Source organism: Condylura cristata, unplaced genomic scaffold (assembly GCF_000260355.1).
Source record: "Condylura cristata isolate star-nosed mole 26May11 unplaced genomic scaffold, ConCri1.0 scaffold00001, whole genome shotgun sequence".
NCBI lineage: Eukaryota > Metazoa > Chordata > Mammalia > Eulipotyphla > Talpidae > Condylura > Condylura cristata.
Window position 1 is genome coordinate 6,628,436 of NW_004567102.1, and position 12,643 is coordinate 6,641,078.

A 12,643-nucleotide genomic window follows, 5' to 3' on the forward strand; every position below is an offset into this window, starting at 1 on the left:
TTTTCACTGGTGATAGGTGTTGCTAGTTCTACTGTGTCTGCTACCTACATTCATCATTGAAGGTTGTGGGAAATTGCAGGCAGAGATCTGTGACAATAAAGGGGTACTTTCCCGGCACCCAAGATTCTGGACCATTGGTTAAAGGCCTCTGAGATGCTAGAGATTCTCTGCATGGCGGGCCTGGTTCTGAGCCTGAATGTCTTGGTCCTTTTTGTTTAGGTCCAGAAGGAGACTTTGGGGCTTCTGTTTAGAGGCCAAAATGATCTTAGCTATGAGGATTCCCCATATTCTGTAGGAAAAGATAAAAGGGACATTCAGAGACACTTCAGAACACTAAGTGTTCTCACTTTGGAGGGCTAGAAAGGTGGGGACCAGTGGGATGAGGGGAGTCACCTTGGAGCAGGTAAGAGACTTCTGCCCCCAGAGCATATGTGTGTGAAGGCACAAGAGATCTCTTTAGGGAGGTTGCCCCAGTGGGGTGATGGGTCTTTGTGTTTTTCTAGCTTGGGATGAAAGAATATTTTCCTCTTAAATGCAGATGGCCAACAGGCACATGAAAAATGTTCAGTATCACTTGTAATAAGGGAAATGCAAATCAAAACCACAATGAGATATCATCTCACACCGGAGAGAGTGGCACACATTAAAAAACTAGCAACACAAATGTTGGTGAGGATGTGGAAGAAAAGGAACTCTCCTACACTACTGGCGGGAATGCAAACTGGTCCAACTGCTATGGAAAGCTGTTTGGAGGTTACTCAAACTGTTACAAATGGAGCTTCCATATGATCCAGAAATTCTACTCCTAAGTATCTACCCAAAGGACAAAACATGAATTCAAAAGGATGCCTTTACCCCTATGTTTATTGCTGCTCTATATGAATAGGGGAGATGTGAAATCAACCCAAATGCCCAAAAATAGATGACTGGATCAAGAAGATGTGGTACATATAGACAGTGGAGTATTATTCAGCAATCAAAAAAGATATGCTCATGCCATTTACAGCAACATGGAAGGAGCTGGAAGGGATCATGCTTAGTGAAATAAGCCAGAAAGAAAAAGAAAAATACCAGATGGTTTCAGTCATAGTAAGAGCGCAGGTGATGGGAAAAAAAGATAAAGCAATCCTAATAAAGTTAAAACAAAATAAATGAACAACTAGAAACCAGAGACATTCTATGGGGGTGGAGAGGGGGAAAGGATCAAAACTGGGGTGGGAAGCGAGCACGCAACTATGGTGATGGTATTCGGGTGAATTGGTGGTGCGGATTACGACTGAGATGAAAAAATGTACAAAATGAAGAATGATGTGAAAAAAAGAAATACAGTAAAAAAGAAAAAAAAATGAAACATTTTCCTTTTGTTCTAACAAAGATAGGAAGTTACTTTCGAGTTTGCCTCATGTCTTGACTTTACCTTCCCAGGGACGCTCAGCTAAGGGGAAGAACCCTGCTGGTCAGCCTGTGCCCTAGGAGGACACAATGGCTCACTCATTTTTGCTTCTCTTCCTCTTCATGGCTCACCAGGTGGTACTGAAAAATATACACCTATGCTCATCAGACTAATTATCAGTCTTGGGAGGTGTAAGAGTGTTTCGGGACATTTGAAAATATGAATTGTCACCATAGTTCTATAAAGTTGTGCTATTGTAGGAAAACACCAGGGAAAAGCAGAACTTTCTTACTGGGATGCTAGAGCCTAGGTCTGCATGAGGACAAAAGTTCAAGTTCTAGTTCTAGACAAAGGAAAGTGCTTTTGCAGATAGTCACTTGAGGGAAGAGATGAGGGGCTTCCCAGGGAAGGCTCTTTCTAAGCAGCTTTCTTGGCTGTGCTCTCCTGAAACACAGATGCTTGGAGGCACACTGTGACCTGACTGTCACCTGAAAACAGTCTATGAAAGAGGCTCACAGAATAGCAGCTGCTTACCAATTTTGCTCCTCGCTTCGTTGATACTTTCTCCTAGGGCCTTTGCTTCAGAAAATCTGGAAGGGAAAAAATAATTAGAGTTTAATATACTCTGTTCATCCTAAATTGCATTTTTTAAAAATAAAGTTAGAGCGTTGCCTTTTAAAAAAAAATTTTATTCATTTTTATGTAGAAGAATCGGAATGTAGACCAGAGGTGCAAGGGGGTGAGGGGATTCCCCAGAAACAGAGTGGGGAGCAGAACGGGCAGATCGACTGAAACACACTGCGAAGGGGAGCAGCTGGTGAGACAGGAGAGGTCTGCTGTGCCATGTGGGTGAGTTGATGGCTGTGGATCAATCTCAGGTTGTTGAAATGATAGGGCTGAGACTTAACCCCTAAGCCACCAGGGAGGGCCCCTAAATTGCGTTTTTAAAAATAGTAGACTTCTGAGAAGTCTTTAAAAGATTATCTAACTTGGCCCTCCCTGGTGGCACAGCAGGTTAAAGCACAGCACTGAGAGGCTAGAGCCACTTCCGCATGAGTTCGATTCCCACCTGCCCCGGAGGTGACCACATGGTGTGGCAGACCTCTCCTGACCCGCCTGCTGCTCCCCTCAGCAGTGTACTTCGTAGATCTGCCTGTTTTGCTCCCCACTGTCTCTGGTGAGGCCTTTCGCCTCCCCTGAGCCTCTGGCCTGTACCCCAGTTCTGTATGAACAAATAAATAAATCTTAAAAAAAAAAGATTATCTAACTTATTGGAAAGACATACAAGAAAATCTAAATAAACAACATGTATTAGGCTCAAAAATAAGATAAATTTTTTTATTAATTCCCGGCATCATTATTTTCTACTCCTCTATCCAGCACAGACTTTTCATCCTCATATTCATTGACTAATGATATTCAGTTTCACATGTTTTATGATGCAGGCACCAGAGAAAGTGTGACTGGAAGCCTCATGTACTGTGCTCTATTAGAGATCACACCAACATCCTACGGTCCAGGAATATATACTTAAGTGACATTTTGCTTTTTACAGGTAAGCTATAAAGTCAAACATAATAGGCAGCAAACTGTGGTTGGTCAGGAGATACATCCAGCTCATCACTTGCTTCTGTAAAACGAATTGTGTCGAGATGCAGCCACATCCACCCTCTGCAAACCATCTCTGGCCACTGTCATCCCACCGGGGCAGATGTGAATAGATGTCAATAGATGTGACCAAGGCCATCCGGCCTGCAAAGGTAAACATATTTACTCTCTGGCTCCTTACAGAAAACGTTCATTGACTCCTGCTATACATATTACAAATTCTTAATAATTTTCTACCCAGGAAAAAAAAACCATATCCACCCTGTCGCTCTTTTTTTAGCCAGTTTTTATAGAATTAAGAACATGCCATATATATGATTTTGGACTTTGAATTTTTCATTTAGGGATGTAAAATAAGTCTTTTCCTACATTATTAGAAACTTCCATATTCTTTGATGGCTGCACACCAACCCACCAGAAGGTTTCCCTAATGTTTACTTAACGAGTCCTCTATTTTCCAACCAATATTTATGAGACAACCGCTGGGAGCCCAAGCTTGGGCTAGAGAAGCGACGGAGGCTATAACTTGCATGGAAGACACAGACCGGTCCCTTTCACACGGTGGGCCCTGAGGAGCTGTCTGTTGCTTTCTATTCTTTTGGCCATGGAGTTGAAGAGGAAATTGGAATTTTAGACAATGAATTCATGATGTATGGCTACAGTGGTGTATTGAGTTACAGGGTAGCCTTGGTCCTGCGATCAGGATTGACTGTGAATGGGGAACAGCCATGGACTCTTGCTACCCTGGGTAGAATTGACTTGGATTTTGTGACTACACAGAAATTTTTAGAAAACTTGTTATTATAGAAATTCCCAAATATGCAAAAATTAAGATAATAGAATGCCCTCACACTGGCATACTTCATTCATTATCAACACTTGGACACTTTGATTGTAACCATTCCACCTGTTTTTCTCCCCTGCACCCCAAACCTTTCTGGATCCTAGTAAACCCCAGATATCAAATTATTTCACCCATAAATGCTTTCATTGTGTAGGGATTACTAGAGGAAGTGGAGACAGAAGTGTTTTCCAGGCAGGGGCAATAGAAGCAGACCAGAGAGCCACGGCAGCTCTGGTTTGACAGAAGAGAAGTGTGAATTATGTCATGGCTATTTTCGAATCTGTCTGCTTGGCTTGTGACTGTAGACAGGAAGTTTCCAAGGAAGGGGACTACATTTGCTCTCAATGTTAGGTTTCTTAGGACTCCACCCCCTGGCTCCCTCTTAAGGGGGCTCAGGTTCCTCTCAGTGAATGTGTGTCCTCTCTTCAGTTAGGGCCTGTCACCTCCTGGAGAGAGTTCTCCTTGATGCAATTCAGATTGAATTCAGCTTGGCAAGATTCACATGTCACGTGGGTCACCGTGCTGGGCAGGCATGGTGTTTGGCCCAGCACTCAGAACTGAGGATTATCTTCATATACTACATTCTGCCAGCTGAGGGAACCACAGTGTGTGATCACAGCTGTGTCCATCCCTGGTGCTAAGCATTTGATAGTCCTTCCTTGCTCAGTGAGTGGCTCCTCTTATTTATAGAGTACTGGAAGCATTAGCTATTTGAGAATAAGGCAAATGCAAGGGTAAGGCTATGCAGCTGTTGAAATTCATGTCACCAGTGGAGTAAAGACAGGCAGGGAAGACACAGCAATCTCAACAAAGCACAATTTGGAGAATCTCCGACTCGCCTTGATGGAGCATCTGGCCTTGGCTGAGCCCACGTGTGTCTGGGAGGATATGGCAGAGGCAGCTGCTCAGTGTTGTGGTCAACGTTCCCAAGAGCCGCCCTGCGCAGTCACTGCCAGACCCTGCAGGGCGAGTCATGGGCTGTTTCAGTCTCCTCTGAGCCCAGCTCAGAGCTAAAATGGGCTCCCCACTGCAGAGGTGTGGGCTGAGGGCTGTCCTGTCCTCATGAGGCCATTTCCCCTTCACTCTGCAGTTGTCACCATGCCAGGCCACCTCACCCACATGTGTCCCTGATGCCTGGTTGTCAAGACAAACTCAGGACTAAAGAAGCCCAGCCGGAGGCTGGAAGAAGTGTAATGGGAGGTCAGGCAGATGAGGAGGAAAAGGAGGATGCTAACAGAGACGGAAAAGAAGTGACAGTCTCCCCAAACATACCACTTGCACCTCCTTGCCTACCTTGCACCTCCATCCCTTCACAGACAGTCCCTTCCTTCTCCCTCTTTCCAGCCTTCCTATTCCTGATGGAGACCTGCTCATCCAGACTGTGTCAGGGACACCTCCTGCCTCTGGACCTTCTAAATGAGCCATCCCTGTGATGTCAGTGACAGCACGGGCCATGGAGCCAGCCCGGGTCCCAGGCAGTGAGCCTGCACTGTACTGTTGAGGAGCCGTGGCCTCCCCGAGGCAAGGCTGCACCTGAGGCGGGGTGCAGGGACAAGCCTCTGGGGCTGGACCAGGGCCAGCAGCGGCCCCTGGTCCAAAGTGTTCCTGTCAGGAAGCCTCTGGCTGGAGAGCTCCTTTTGGGGAGTGCTACAATGCTGGGTGCAGTGTCGGGGGGCTGGTAGACTGCTCTGCTCATGTGCACAGGATGGCTCTACTTTGGGGCACGGCCTGCGTTTGGAGGCCAAGTGCACTATTCTGGAGGTTCTTTCACAAGCCTGATGTCCCGGCCTTCACAACTGAGCCACACCCAACGTGGCCAGGTCCTGTGCTGGAAACTGTCCTCAGACAGGAAGTAGTCTTTTTCATTGGCTTCCCACTGCATCAGCCGTGTCCCCTGCTATGTTCCCCTCTCTCCCTGTTCCTCTCTCTTAGTCTCCTTTGATGGTCCTTCTCAGCAGCCTGTTCCTCTGACATTGGTGTCCTCAGGGTTTTGTCCTGAGCCTTCTCCCCACCTTACCTATTCTCTCTGGGCACCTTCATGCTGGTGCCTTCATATACCATTTCATGGGCTCCTCCCAAATCTCCGCCTCAGCCCCATCCTATTTCCTAACCCACTCTCCAGCTACTCACTTGAAGCCCAGCCAGTGACTAAAATTCATTGTATCCAAAGCCGAACTGATGACCTCCTCCTGCCCCTTCCTCCTATCATTCTGTGAGACTTCAGTAGGTGTGACCCCCACATGCTCTGCAGTCATTACATATCCTGAGCTGCTGTCATCACAGGCTGCTGTCATCTACTTGTCTGTCCCTTTTCAGTATCATAAGCACGGCGAGGACTCTTGTATCCCTGGAGCGAGGAGCGGGGGCCCATATCTCACTTGTTTTTCATAAACAGTGCTTGCAGAATGAGAGAAGCAGCATGTGAGTGAGCGTATGACACAGGCAACCTGTGAAATGTGGACAGCACTGAACTGGCCGTCCAAGACCTGAATCCTATGATTTTTTCATGGCTGGCTGTCAGATTCCACATATCTAGGAATACTATGGGATGCCTCTCAGGGCTGGGCTCATGTGGAAAGTAGAACCATGCAAACATGCCTTGGGCCTGCAAATCGCGACATGGCAGTGTAGTGACTCCGTGGGGCGTGATGAATGTGAACTGCATGTTGGAAGCAGGAACCGCAGACAATAATGATAAGTATCATCCTCCCAGCAAACCACAGAGTCAGAAGGGATCCTTGCAAAGCAATGGTCAAGTTCACCTAAAATAGTAACTCAACTCGTTTGCAATGGGAGTGAAAAGAATGGGGGAATGGAGGTGGAACTGCAAGTATCACACAGGAGCAGATACTGGGAAGACCCCACCCTGCCCGTTTTATGTGTCAGGCAGAGCTGTAAGTCACCGCTGAGGAGCAGAGGAGGAGCCCAGTGCTGGCTCTGCCCCAGATCAGCTGGAATCACAGACGGTTTGCTGGGCCCATGGGCAGTGGCTGCTTTGATTGACAGGCCGAGGAGAGAAGCTGGTACTCAAAGGCCACTCACCTGATGTATTCATATTTGTAGTCATATTTCTGGGTCATTTTGTGGGGCCACGTCTTCAGGACACTGGGACAAATTTGGCAGAGGAGGGCAAATGTGGCATGAAAGTCACCCTGCAAGCCTCTGTGGGGCCGTAGTTTGGTGTTTGCTGTAGAAGTGCTGGCTTGCAGTTAATCATAATCAGATAAAAACATTTTTAGTCCCCTGCCTTAAGCAGTGATGATCATATAATGTCTAATAACTGAATACTCTCCATGAATGCAAACAAAAGCTTCAATCCTGAGAAAGAGGTTGGTTCTATGACACCTTCCCATCCTTCTTGTCTATGGTAATTAATATGTTGACTTCTTATAGAATGAACACTCGATACTTTTCCCGATCGGAGAGGAAGACTCGGCTTGTATCCATGCCATGTCCTCTGCCTGACAGGGTACCTTGGCGGCCACTCTTATGTTGCAATGAAGATTTGCCCTTCGTTTCCCTTACAATTTTTTTTCATGTCAATATCCCATTTCGATTTCATCTTATTTCCAGCAAAGTGGCTGCCCTCTCCTCTCCTATAGAATATTTCCCCGACCCTCAGGAGGACTGCTGCTTTGGGAAGCTACATGTTGGCTCAAGCAGTTTTCTTGGCTGCTAAGATTTCTCAGTCAATTTCATTCTCAAACAAAACAAAACACAAAAAAAGTGTTTTCAAGTACCATTTTTGTGGCCAGTACTGTTTTAAAAACTGTGGGGAGGTTGAGAAGATTTTAATCTAATCTGAGCTTCCAGTGCTTATAATTCTAGTTCAGGAGGTAAGGTGTAAATATGAGAAACAAATGGAAAAATAATAAAGGCTTGAATAGAAGTCTAATAGGAACCAGGGAACCCCTATTTGTCATGGACGTTATTTCCAGATGGTGCCAGGAGATTTCTCTCTACCCTGGGTCCAGTTTTCCTGTTGGTTTTAGATTGCTGTTCTATTCTGTGTCTGAAGGATCCAACTGAGTGAAGGGGCCTTTTTTTTCTTTTTTCTTTTTTTGGTTTAGTTTACTTTATGAACGCTTTCCTTTCCAATTGCAGTTAATCTCCCCATTTATTTCTCCTTTTGTTATTTAATGGCACTCTGTCTGAGGGATTTGGTTTGTATGAAAGACCTGCCACAAAAGAAAGTTAGCTGTGAGATGTTGGGGACTAGTATTTGCCAAGCACAGGATTTCCAGCCTCTCTTCCTATTATATACTATAAGGGTGAGTCATGCCTGGAATATGTCATGATTTTGAATTGTAGCTGTCTCCTACTGAAAATCTGCCTTAAGAACTGGCTCGCGTGCTCTAGTTCAGAGAAGGGCAAACATCCTATGAATGTCCCAACATCTTGTTTCTGTTGCCAGGCAGGCAGTACAGCTTTCCCCAGACTGGGATGCAGAGCTGAGAGATGCCAGAAAATTCCCCATATGAGCAACAAATGGGCAGGTAAGAAGAGGAAGGAAGCACAGAAAGCAGCAATTTCTGTGTACCATGGATTGTCCCTTCTTGCAACTCTGAATCTGTGCCTGCGCTCTGGGGGATCCTAAGTGATCTTGTCTCACACAGTCCCTCTGTCTGGGCTTGGAAGCTGCTAGCCACAGGCTGGATGCAGAGTTGGCCTAAACCTCATGTGTGGGGGAGTCATCGCCCAGTACCCTTGTTACAGACTCTGCCAACAAGATGTCTCCACTCTCAAACCAGTTACAGCAGAGTCCCTCGTGGACATAATGTGAATGAAAGGGGAGGGTGCAGGGTCTCGTTGTGAGGGGTGCTAAGACAGGGGCCGAGGGCTTCTAATAGAATGTCTAGTCAGAGTAGAGATCGGGAAGAATCATGTCATAATGCCACCCTCAATAAAACCCTTCAGGGCCATATCTGTATTCGTAGACATTCTCCCCATAGGTGCTCCATAGGATGCTACTGTCACCAGAGGGAAAGGGAGCAAATGTGAATATGACATCAGGCCATTTCTAAGGTCAGTCACCCCACAAGCATCTGTGGGGCCATAGTTTGATGTTTGCTGTAGAAGTGCTGGCTTGCAGTTAATTATTCTCGCATAAAAACATTTTTAGTCCTCTGCCTTAAGCAGTTATGATCATGTAATGTCTAATAATTGAATACTCCCCATGAATGCAAACAAAAGCTTCAATTCTGAGAAAGAGTTTGGTTCTGGGTGATACCTCCCAGTACCAAATATTCCTTTAATGGTTGGTATTACAGTAACATTAACCAGATGTAGACTTTTAAAAAATGTGGGCAGGTCTCCTGACTTTTCATTTTATTTAAAAGGACTGATTTATTGCTGAGAAAATCTCTTGCCAGAACAAAGCTTTGTGCACTTGTGGCCACAAGGAAAGATGGGACCACCAGTATCACCATTCTGGCCTGCGTGAGTTAGACGGCTTTATACCCCAAAGCCCATTTGTCACGGGAGTTGTCAAAATTCTACCGCACTGGAGTTGAGTGAGCTCTGAATTAGAAGGCCTCGGAAGACCACAACATCCTCCTCTCTGCCAGCCCCCCTACCAAGCCCCCACTCGAAACAGAACTAAACTCAAGGGTACAAACCAGAACCAGGAACAGTGCCAATTCTAGAATAAGAAAGATGAGGTATTATGTTCTTCCTAAGCCAGTGGTTCTTAAACTTGAGTATGCAAAAGAATCACTTGGTAATTGGTTCAACCTGTAGAGCTTTTGGAATTCCCACTCTGAGGCTCTGGATCTCAAGGTCTCTGGACACTGTCTAGCCAGTGGTTTTCAATAGTGGAATCTTTGGGAAAACCGGATGCTCAGGCTCTATCCAATTAAATTACAATATCTGGGGAGTCAGGTCCAGGCAATGGTAACTTTTAGAAGCTCTGTAGATCGCTTTAATATGATCAAAGGGCCAGGCGACCTTGGTGTAAGAGTTGAAGTCTCAGGAACCCACAAAGCTGAGGGTTCTTTGGAAGCTGCTGTTGTATGAAGTCACTGTGCTGGGTCTTGACATCTTTGGACAGACAGTATCTGGTTCCAGCCTCCAGGGGACTACACTAAGGACACATGGCCCACAACCTGGATTCCCATTAGAAGGTGTGTGAAATCATGGGATCTTATGTTCGAGTTTGTGTGGATATGCACAGGTACCTTTTCCTGGGGAGAGTGTTCCACCATCAGATTCACTTTATTTTCTCTCCCACTCCTGAGCTTTATTCCTTCATTCCTTTTTAGTCTCATGCCCTGCTCCCATTCTGCTGTTCCACAGAGATAACCATTTTTATGGTTAGAACATGCTAACATGTATCTTTTTGTCTGGCTGGTGTTGTTTGTTTTATGTGCATATGTTCATAATTTATACACATGGTGTGTTCTCAGTGCTGTGCTTTTAAGACCTCACCTTATTGGTATGTATACACTCATCCATTGCTTCCACCTGCTGCACCCGACTTTCTGACAGCTTCCCCATTATTTAACCTCTCTGTCTTCTGCAGTGGACACCTAGGAGACTTCCAGCCCTTCTGGGTGACAAACAGAGCTGCAGTGAGAATTCTCACACATGTCCCTTTCTAACCCATGGCTAAACTTCTTGGGAGAGAGTCCCAGAAGTGAAGTTGCTGGGTCACATGGTCACAGGAGTGCACGTAGTTCTTTGACTTAACAGAAGGGAAGCTTTGGGCTACATTCCTAAAACCTGCACTGGATTACTAAAGTGAGCTAAGACCCCCATTCCCACTACCCACACTCAGAGAAAAAGCCCCTGGTTAAGCTGGGCCCTCCTTGCCTTCCCTTATCATTTTCTCCCCTAGGTCTGCCTTCATTTCCATTCCCTGTGGCAGCTGTATCACAAGTCTCTTAAGAAACTTAAGTCTGAAAGAGGAAAAACAGAGGTCATTTTACTTAACCTCTTGCCTTGCTTCTCTAATCAGGCTCCTTTGGGCTCACCTTCCCTGAGTTCCAGATTGCCTCCCAGCCTTTCTCCACTCTACGGCTCCCTCATTTGGCTGATTCCGGGGCCTTCTGTCTTGACCAATTTGCTTCCGTTCTGAAACAAACTTCCCTTCTCTTCAAGCTACCTCCTTTTTCCAAAATGTTTTCACGTGTCACAAATTTTTGTACACATTATTCACTCTCTTTCCCTAGCTGCATGATTCCTTCCACTCACTCCTTCGGTCCCAACACCCCAACTCATGACATCCTATGTGCCAAATCCGTGCACCTGCCAGCTTCCTCCTGTGCATCAGTGTAAAACACTGGTTTATGGAGCTGCCACCTCCTGGCTCTCAGGAACAGTCTCTTCGCCCAGTCCGCCCCTTCAGAGGAGTCTTTATGTTGCTTCTAAATCTCTACCTTGGTTTCCTCTTTCCCTTAAAACTTCCCCCTGTGGTTCGACCCTCTAGCATCATGCTTTCATGAGAGAGCTAGTCCATGTCTGTGGCTCCTTTGAATTATCATTTATAGCATATGACTCCCAATCTTGGATCTCATTTTAATCCAACAGCTTTTGAAATATTTACCATGTGCCATCACATGTGTCAGATGAGTTCATAGTCCAGAACTCTCTTCTGCACTCTATCCATATAGCTGGCTGTCTTTCTATTTGTTACAGCTTGAGGATATACATATAAGTTCATAGATTAGCTAAGCAAGTAATCTACCTCCAAGTTGGTCCTAAAGGGTCTAGAATACAACCTTGCTGGACAACACATCAGCAGACACTACTGCCTGCTCTGCTTCTCACGAGGAGATCACACTAAGGGCCTCTCTGGCTGCAAAATGAATGCAATTCCTTTCCTACTAGGAGGTGCACGAGTGATCTCTTAGTACAGATGAGGCCTGGAAATCTATGATGATAATTTGGCTTTAGAGTCTCCCTCCTGCCTTTGGAACAGTAGCTATGTACAGGGTCACAGGTGGCTGAGGTTTACTATGTGATATGAAGGTTGTGTTGTGTGTGTGTGTGTGTGTATGTGTATATATATATACCCAATTGTACCAGGCTGGCCATGATGCAGTGTGAAGCTGCATATGGTGTTGTCTTTCTTCTAGAAGTTAGGGTGAGCAGACCAGGGAGGACAGAGTAGCAAGCTTCCCTTGGGCTGGCCTGGCTAAGCCTGGGAGGACCAGCTGCTCTCTGAACCAGCCTTACCTCTGCTTCAGAATCTGTTTGTTGTCTTCAACTGTGACGCTGTCAGCATGGTCCCGCTTGAAGATCTCAAAAGCTTCCTGGCGTCCTAGTGACATTTCCTCTCTCACCCCTGTTTGGAGACACAGAGACATGGTCTCAGTCACAGCACCTGGATTCCATTAATTTCACTGTCACTTGAGTCAGCTCACCCTGCAGCCCTGATCCAAGGGCCCCACAGTGAAGGGGCTTCTAAGTGGACAGGGGCTCAGGTCCTTCCTGATGACGCCTCACTGATGGGGAGGCCCACTGGGTGACACCTGATGCCCCCTACTGGGCTGGGCCTCTGCATCCACCTGACTTGAGGGGTTGGGGTTTGGAATGCCTGATCAGCGGAAACAAAAACCAGCATGCCCAGCCCGGGACTGGCTGGAACATCTGAAAAATGCACTTTCTGCCACCACTCAGTGCCACATTTCTATCACTTCCCTGTCATCCCCCATTTCAGTTTTCTGTTAGATTTCACCCTAAATTTCTAGGCATTTAGTTGAATGCCTAGACTGCAAGGTTTAGACTGCAAGGTTTAGAATCTGGGGAATTCTGTGCTTGTCTCCATCTGACAACCATGTTTCTTTCCCTGGGGATAG

The 12,643-nt window shown here is 46.1% G+C and overlaps 1 protein-coding gene across 1 annotated transcript in view; it reads right to left on the reverse strand.

The window, feature by feature from the left end:
• KIF6 (kinesin family member 6) overlaps positions 1-12,643 on the reverse strand; it is a 378,140-nt gene that overhangs the window by 85,231 nt on the left and 280,266 nt on the right. The window contains exons 14-15 of the mRNA XM_012720329.1: positions 12,021-12,129; positions 1,928-1,983 (exon numbers count right to left, since the gene is read on the reverse strand). Of these exons, the coding sequence (XP_012575783.1) occupies positions 1,928-1,983; positions 12,021-12,129 (165 nt within the window). The remainder of the gene's footprint in view (positions 1-1,927; positions 1,984-12,020; positions 12,130-12,643) is intronic.